Source organism: Labrus bergylta, chromosome 5, assembly GCF_963930695.1.
Source record: "Labrus bergylta chromosome 5, fLabBer1.1, whole genome shotgun sequence".
NCBI classification, from domain to species: Eukaryota; Metazoa; Chordata; class Actinopteri; order Labriformes; family Labridae; genus Labrus; species Labrus bergylta.
The window spans coordinates 33,556,082-33,564,282 of NC_089199.1; the positions used below are offsets into that span (position 1 = coordinate 33,556,082).

Consider the following 8,201-nt stretch of genomic DNA (forward strand, 5'->3'; position numbering starts at 1 on the left):
TGGGGGGATGTTTCTGGATTTCTTGAGATGTCTTTGCAGTTGACCTTCAGGGCCACCATACCTTTCCCTGTGGTGCAGGAGCCTCATTTGTCAACAGAGCTGTCAATCATGAAGTTACATTCACTCTTTGTGATTTACCGTCCACTAACAAGCTAACATCACGACACACTCTGTTTTTATGTCTTTATTATTACAGGTTTCTATATCACATAAATTATTTTGTTCATCCTGATACATAAATACATTTTTAGTTTATTATGAATGAAGGAAATAAATTACAAATAGAAGAGGACAGAGAAAGAAGTCAGAGGGGAAAACAAGGTGGGGGGGTCCTCAGTACTCTTAATTTAAATGACTGTATTTACATTTTAATATTTCACTCGATATATTTCCTTTACTCGTTAACTCAGGCTGGTGAAGAAATGGAGGAGTATTTTTACTTTATACTTTAACCCTGGTTGCATCTGCTAACATTAAGGAGGCGGGGCTTAGGACCTATGCCGCAGCCAGTCAGCAGGGGGAGCTCTTAATATTTTGGCTTCACTCCCAGGCGGCTGTAGCTCAGTCCATCTTATCTAGTCTATGCTAAATATCCAAAACACGCTGTTACCATGACAACTGGTCAGCAGAACTAGAGAATGAGGACACTCGTTAAGCCTGTCTCACTGACACTGGTTTAACTGGGAACAGGTGTGTCCTCCTGTCTGTCCTCCTGTCTGTCCACCTGTCTGTCCACCATGTAGTACTGGTGTCTCTGGATGTGCTCGTACAGCGTGTTGTATTTGGAGACCCTCCTCATCCTCGGCAGGATGAAGCTGTGAGTGAAGGTCTCTCTGCTCAGGGAGCTCCGCCCCTCCGCTGCCAGGACGCTGTTCACGAACTGAAGACAGAAACTGAAGCAGTTATGGTCCTCCTCGTTGAACCTGAGAGACAGACAGGTGGGCAGGTAAGAGAGAGACAGGTGGGCAGTAAGAGAGAGAGAGAAACAGATGGGCAGGTAAGAGAGAGAGACAGGTGGGCATGTAAGAGAGAGAGAGAAACAGATGGGCAGGTAAGAGAGAGACAGGTGGGCAGGTAAGAGAGAGAGAGAGACAGGTGGGCAGGTAAGAGAGAGAGAGAGAGAGAGACAGGTGGGCAGGTAAGAGAGAGACAGGTGGGCAGGTAAGAGAGAGGGAGACAGGTGGGCAGGTAAGAGAGGGAGACAGGTGGGCAGGTAAGAGAGAGAGAGAGACAGGTGGGCAGGTAAGAGAGAGAGACAGGTGGGCAGGTAAGAGTGGGCAGGTGTGCTCGGTGTATCCGAGGCAACTGTAACATTTTCCTATTCCAGGTGTGAGGTGTACCTGTGTGAGGTGTGAGGTGTACCTGTGTGAGGTGTACCTGCGTAAAGTGTGAGGTGTACCTGCGTAAGGTGTGAGGTGTACCTGTGTGAGGTGTGAGGTGTACCTGTGTAAGGTGTGAGGTGTACCTGTGTAAGGTGTGAGGTGTACCTGTGTGAGGTGTACCTGTGTAAGGTGTGTGTGTACCTGTGTAAGGTGTGAGGTATACTTGTGTAAGGTTTGAGGTGTGAGGTGTACCTGTGTAAGGTGTGAGGTGTACCTGTGTAAGGTGTGAGGTGTACCTGTGTGAGGTGTGAGGTGTACCTGTGTAAGGTGTACCTGTGTAAGGTGTGAGGTGTACCTGTGTGAGGTGTGAGGTGTACCTGTGTAAGGTGTACCTGTGTAAGGTGTGAGGTATACTTGTGTAAGGTTTGAGGTGTGAGGTGTACCTGTGTAAGGTGTGAGGTGTACCTGTGTAAGGTGTGAGGTGTACCTGTGTCAGGTGTGAGGTGTACCTGTGTAAGGTGTGAGGTGTACCTGTGTAAGGTGTGAGGTGTACCTGTGTAATGTGTGAGGTGTACCTGTGTCAGGCTGGAGGTGTACCTGTGTAATGTGTGAGGTGTACTTGTGTAAGGTGTGAGGTGTACCTGTGTAATGTGTGAGGTGTACCTGTGTAATGTGTGAGGTGTACCTGTGTCAGGCTGGAGGTGTACCTGTGTAATGTGTGAGGTGTACTTGTGTAAGGTGTGAGGTGTACCTGTGTAATGTGTGAGGTGTACCTGTGTAATGTGTGAGGTGTACCTGTGTAAGGTGTGAGGTGTACCTGTGTAAGGTGTACCTGTGTAAGGTGTGAGGTGTACCTGTGTAATGTGTGAGGTGTACCTGTGTCAGGCTGGCGGTGTACCTGTGTAAGGTGTGAGGTGTACCTGTGTAAGGTGTGAGGTGTACCTGTGTCAGGCTGGCGGTGTACCTGTGTAAGGTGTGAGGTGTACCTGTGTAATGTGTGAGGTGTACCTGTGTAAGGTGTGAGGTGTACCTGTGTAATGTGTGAGGTGTACCTGTGTAATGTGTGAGGTGTACCTGTGTAAGGTGTGAGGTGTACCTGTGTCAGGCTGGCGGTGTACCTGTGTAAGGTGTGAGGTGTACCTGTGTAAGGTGTGAGGTGTACCTGTGTGAGGTGTGAGGTGTACCTGTGTAATGTGTGAGGTGTACCTGTGTAAGGTGTGAGGTGTACCTGTGTGAGGTGTGAGGTGTACCTGTGTAAGGTGTGAGGTATACTTGTGTAAGGTTTGAGGTGTGAGGTGTACCTGTGTAAGGTGTGAGGTGTACCTGTGTAATGTGTGAGGTGTACCTGTGTAAGGTGTGAGGTGTACCTGTGTCAGGCTGGCGGTGTACCTGTGTAAGGTGTGAGGTGTACCTGTGTAAGGTGTGAGGTGTACCTGTGTGAGGTGTGAGGTGTACCTGTGTAATGTGTGAGGTGTACCTGTGTAAGGTGTGAGGTGTACCTGTGTGAGGTGTGAGGTGTACCTGTGTAATGTGTGAGGTGTACCTGTGCCAGGCCGGGTCCCACATTGGTCCATCAGAGAATCGGTCCAGGTACCGATCCCACTGAGCCAGCAGGTGGAACATGTCGGGTCGAACCATAGGAACACTGACACAGCGCTCCCACCCACTCTGCTCCCTACGAACCCCCCCATGAGTGTAGTTATACACAACCCCTACACACACACACACACACACACACACACACACACACACACACACACACACACACACACACACACAGAGACACACACACACACACACACACATATACACACACACACACACACACACACACACACACACACACACACACACACACACACACACACACACACACACACACACAGAGACACACACACACACACACACACAGAGACACACACACACACACACACACACACAAACACACACACAGAGACACACACACACACACACACACACACACACACACACACACACACACACACACACACACATTAGCATAATTAGGCTACATGAGCTAGTTAGCAGTAAACAGAGTCCAGGTGAGTCTCACCTGTAGTGTTGGAGATGCCCGTGTGCAGATCTGATGTCCCGTCAAAGTCTCTGAGGACAAACACAGTGTGTATAAAAATGTGTGTATTTACCTGATGAACACCTGTGTGTACACCTGGTGGTTGTCATGTGTGTGTCTCTGTTTGTCTGCATGTTTACCTGCTGATGTTGTCGTGTGCAGGTGCGACCAGCAGGCAGCAGGAGGTCTTGTGTCCGTTGGTAAAGGGGGAGGGGAGGCTGACCGGCGCCTCCTGCAGTCTGCTCCCCTTCAGTTCCTCCCCACAGCTGGGACACTCGTCCGGGACGGAGAAACAGAAGATCTCCTTCTGACAGTGACTCAGCCGGATCACACTCCTGTCCATCTCCTCCTCGCCTCCTTTGACTCCTCGCCTCCTTTAACTCCTCACCTCCTTTAACTCCTCGCCTCCTTTATTAACTCCTCGTCTCCTGTATTCACTCCTCGCCTCCTGTATCAACTCCTTGAATCCTGTATTCACTCCTCGTCTCCTTTATTAACTCCTCGCCTCCTTTAACTCCTCGCCTCCTTTAACTCCTCACCTCCTTTAACTCCTCGCCTCCTTTATTAACTCCTCGCCTCCTGTATTAACTCCTTGAATCCTGTATTCACTCCTCGTCTCCTTTATTAACTCCTTGAATCCTGTATTCACTCCTCGTCTCCTTTATTAACTCCTCGCCTCCTTTAACTCCTCGCCTCCTGTATTAACTCCTCGCCTCCTTTAACTCCTTGCCTCCTGTATCAACTCCTTGCCTCCTGTATTAACTCCTCGCCTCCTTTAACTCCTCGCCTCCTGTATTAATTCCTCGCCTCCTTTAACTACTTGCCTCCTTTAACTCCTCGCCTCCTGTATTAACTCCTTGTCTCCTGTATTAACTCCTCGCCTCCTCGCCTCCTTTAACTCCTTGCCTCCTGTATTAACTCCTCGTCTCCTGTATTAACTCCTCGCCTCCTTTAACTCCTCGCCTCCTTTAACTCCTCGTCTCTTGTATTAACTCCTCGCCTCCTCGCCTCCTTTAACTCCTCGCCTCCTTTAACTCCTCGCCTCCTGTATTCTCTCCTCTTGTCCTCCTTGAACTCTTGTTTTTACTCCTCCAGCCCTTTTTTTTAACGTCTGGTGACACCTCGTCTTACTGTTACTCCTTTTATTGCTCCTCTTCCTCCTCTACTCCTCCTTCACCTCTGATTTTACTCCTCCAGTCCCCCTTTTTATCGTTCTGTCGATCCTGTTTCAACTCGTTGTTTCTACTTTGCAGTCCTCCTTTCCGACCTCCAGTCTTTGTTTCTCTTCTTTGTGTTGCTCCTCGTCCTCCTTGTTCCTTCACACCAGCTTTGTTCTCCTTCTACTTCCTCACGCTCTCTGTTACATTTCTGCACCTTTGACTTCTCAGCTCCTTCTTTCACTCCTGTTTTCTCTCCTCCGGTCGTTCTGTAACTCGGAGCTCCTTTACTTTCAGCCCCTTAGTACTTCTTTTACTCCTCAAATCTTCTGCTCCTCCCGTCCTCTCGCTCCTCACTAACTTGCTTTCTTCTTCTCCCCTCCTCCTTTCCGTCTTTCCGTTGTCTTTTTTCTTCTTCTCCCCTCCTTATCTTCACACCTGGTTGCTATGTGACAGCCTATACAATGACTTCACTATGCAGCTCCGGCCTATCGTGTTGCAGGTGCCGCCTGACAGACAGACATGTGACCCAGGCTCACCTGTTCCTGCTTTGGTCTGAACAGGTGACCTTCGGACTGTGTCGCCCGCGTGTTGTCATGGAGACAGACGATGACCTGCAGGGCGGGGTTTGTGTCTCTATAAGGGTAACAGCTTTCCAGGATGAAGTACAGACGAACAAATGTGTGAAAGTAAAAATGTGAAACCGTGTCAGTGTGAACACTTCTTATCATACTAATAAAAACTGATAAAAAATGGTGTGTGGCGGGTAGTGTGAATATAAAGCAGCGTTTAGTTTATCTCAGCAGCTTTGTAACTAAAATAACACAAAGTAGAAATGTGTTAAAGCTGCATGACCCTCAGACCCTCTGAAGAATCTGATATCAGGAGAGCTCAGACAACAGAGTGAATGTAGGCCAACACTCCATCTCAGCTGTCAAGGTGTTTGTGTGTGTGTGTGTGTGTGTGTGTGTGTGTGTGTGTGTGTGTGTGTGTGTGTGTGTGTGTGTGTGTGTGTGTGTGTGTGTGTGTGTGTGTGTGTGTGTGTGTGTGTGTGTGTGTGTCTGTGTATGTGTGTGTGTGTGTGTGTGTGTGTGTGTGTGTGTGTGTGTGTGTGTGTGTGTGTGTGTGTGTGTGTGTGTGTGTGTGTGTGTGTGTGTGTGTGTGTGTGTGTGTGTGTGTGTGTGTGTGTGTGTGTGTGTGTGTGTGTGTGTGTGTGTGTGTGTGTGTGTGTGTGTGTGTGTGTCTGTGTGTGTGTGTGTGTGTGTGTGTGTGTGTGTGTGTGTGTGTCTGTGTGTGTGTGTGTGATCTGTCAGATCAGGTGTGTTGCTGACAGTCTGACGTGTGAAACTAAACCTTCTTCATGTTTCAGTCATGCATGTGACCGGGCTGTAAATCATCAAAGCAACACAAGCTTTGTTGTTTTAGCAAAGATTTAATGATCCTCTCTGAAGTTGTTACTGAGCCTCTTTATTACAATGCAACAGGAAATGTGTACAAAAGGTAACAGTTAGTTGTAGTATTTTCACATAATCAGTGTGTCACTGGGAAAGCATCCTGTTACATTTGCTCCTGTTTGTTTAATATCTTTATGCTCAAAGCTTATATCATTATTTTTCCCATGGTCTATATTCTGTGTAGGAGGATGAATAAAGTATTTCTAATTTCTGATTAGTGTGACCATACTTTGAACTTTGCACATCTTGAACTCTTTTGGACAGACTGTACATCACAGTGGTACATTTCACCAGGCTGCTTTCAGAACTTCCCACTCCTCTTCTTTAGATCCAGACTGTCTTTTATTTATTCATCTGTCGAGGTGATCTCACATTGCCTCTATAATATTCAGGTCTGGACTGTTTCCACGAACAAATACCACTTCACTAGAGGAGTGGATTTAGAATATTGTATTTAAAGACGACTTGCATGGATAGAAACGATGAATGAGGGCTGAGAGATGAAGGGACGAGGGTAGGGGTCATATGGAGGAAACAGAGTTTTTGCAGTTTATAAAACACTTTATAAAAGCCCAGGAGAAAATCAGACGTACATTGTATCTTATAATAGCATTAGGGAGAGCTAAAGGTGTCAAATAGGACTAAAAGGACACTGACACATACATATATGATAACTTATAATCAATATAAAATATAGAAAAACACAACATCTTCTGTGGTTCACATTTCATCTTACATTGAAAATATTTGGGGATATTAAACTTTATCTGTCCGCCTGATAAACTCTGTGGGAACCTTCCTGTTGTGGCTCTAGTAGTCCACCGGAACAGTTTGATCGGGACACCAACGTGACAACTTCAAACCCGCCGTCATTTTTGAAGCTCCGCGAGGACGATGAGCACCAAACAGGTGACCTGCAGGTGAGTGTGCCGCTGTGCCTTTCTCCCCTGTCTGTCTGTCACCTGTGTGTCGGTGTGTTACCTGTCTGTCTGTCCGTAGCACGTTCTCTTTCTCCCTTTGATCCCGGCGGTCGCGTTAGCCTCCTGCTAATGTTTTTAGCCTTTAGCTGCTAGCTGTTAGCTTGTGTCCCGCTGTCCTTTCAGTCGGTAATCAAGTCAAAACTCCGTCTTAGTAACTTTACTTCGCCTGATCCAGCTCCCCGTAATCCTGTAAAGTGAAATGAAACATGTAAGAAAGGTTTAAAGAAAACATTTTAACCATTTTACGGATTACGCGGTCCGGTGTTACGGTGTAAAGAGTGACCCTGTTAATTGGCGACTTTTAGCCTCTGTGGTTGTCGTAGTTACAACAGATGTTAAGATAACGACTGCCTCTTTGTTCATCAGTTAATTAGACAATCAGAAATACTCATCAGATATAGTCATGCATGATAAACTAAACAAAGAGGATTCCGTAAGGACACTTATCCTCTCCAACATCTGCTGTCACTACAAAGATGAAAGTCACCAGTTAAAATGGTCACTCTTTGAACCGTAACACCTGTTCTGTAACCTATCTAATACACACACACACACACACACACACACACACATCTACTTATATCTTCTTGTAGTTGTGAGTTTAATAACATAACTTTATATTTACAGAAACAACATTTATCACTTTTTTAAAAAGATAAATACTTTAATCACAGAAAAGGCCTCTCATGAGTTAGATTAATCGATTGATTAGAATTTCAGCTCCTGTGATAAGAATACTTCCTGTTTTCTTTGTTCTCTGCCATCACTTAACATACTTTATATTAACAAGAACAAGACATTTCCTTCATTTAAGTCAATAAAGGTCTTTAAAGGTCTCATATCCTCTTCTTCAGTGTAAATAAGTCTCAGAGCTCCTCAAAACATGTGTGTGAAGTTTCTTGTTCTAAATCCACTCTGATCCTGTATCTGATCATGTCTATAAACCCCTCTATTTCAGCCCTGCTCAGAACAGGCTGTTTCTGTGTCTGTACCTTTAAATATGTAAATGAGCTGTGTCTGACCACGCCCCCTCTCTGGAAGGGCTTGGGTGTACTCGGTGCTTTCTCGCTCCATGTCCTATTGTTTACGGTGAGAAGGCAGACTCAGAGGGCAGAACAAACACCTAGCTGTGGGAGTGTCATCCACCTGGGGGAGGGGCTACTGCCCTTTGTGATGTCATGAAGGGAAAATCTCCA

At 46.4% G+C, this 8,201-nt stretch overlaps 2 protein-coding genes across 3 annotated transcripts in view; one reads left to right on the forward strand and one right to left on the reverse strand.

Annotated features, from left to right (window-relative positions):
• Positions 1 to 169: 169 nt before the first annotated feature.
• On the reverse strand, positions 170 to 5,076 carry LOC109977223 (MKRN2 opposite strand protein). 2 transcript variants are annotated; one of them, XM_065955466.1, is made up of 5 exons: positions 4,415 to 5,076; positions 3,555 to 4,352; positions 3,397 to 3,446; positions 2,866 to 3,034; positions 170 to 923 (listed from the first exon to the last, which is right to left on the reverse strand). In XM_065955466.1, exons 2-5 carry the CDS (start codon positions 3,755 to 3,757, stop codon positions 677 to 679), a joined length of 669 nt encoding a protein of 222 aa, XP_065811538.1. In that variant the 5' UTR covers positions 3,758 to 4,352; positions 4,415 to 5,076; the 3' UTR covers positions 170 to 676. The 2 variants fall into 2 exon arrangements, with proteins under 2 accessions (XP_065811538.1, XP_020482677.1); XM_020627021.3 differs by having other exon boundaries at positions 3,555 to 5,076.
• A 1,738-nt stretch (positions 5,077 to 6,814) lies between these two features.
• The window catches only part of mkrn2 (makorin, ring finger protein, 2), a gene marked incomplete in the record, with an annotated part of 7,561 nt that continues 6,174 nt past the window's right edge, over positions 6,815 to 8,201 (forward strand). Inside the window, 1 exon segment of the mRNA XM_065955465.1 lies at positions 6,815 to 6,945. Within this exon segment, the coding sequence (XP_065811537.1) occupies positions 6,920 to 6,945 (26 nt within the window).

Bases quoted from the DNA above. Each gene is read 5' to 3' on its own strand.
- LOC109977223 (XM_065955466.1), bottom strand. From the start codon at position 3,757: ATGGACAGGAGTGTGATCCGGCTGAGTCACTGTCAGAAGGAGATCTTC. The intron at 3,035-3,396 runs GTGAGACTCACC...GTGTGTGTGTAG, and splicing joins GGGCATCTCCAACACTACAG to GGGTTGTGTATAACTACACT. The intron at 924-2,865 runs GTACACCTCACA...TCTGTCTCTCAG, and splicing joins TGGGACCCGGCCTGGCACAG to GTTCAACGAGGAGGACCATA.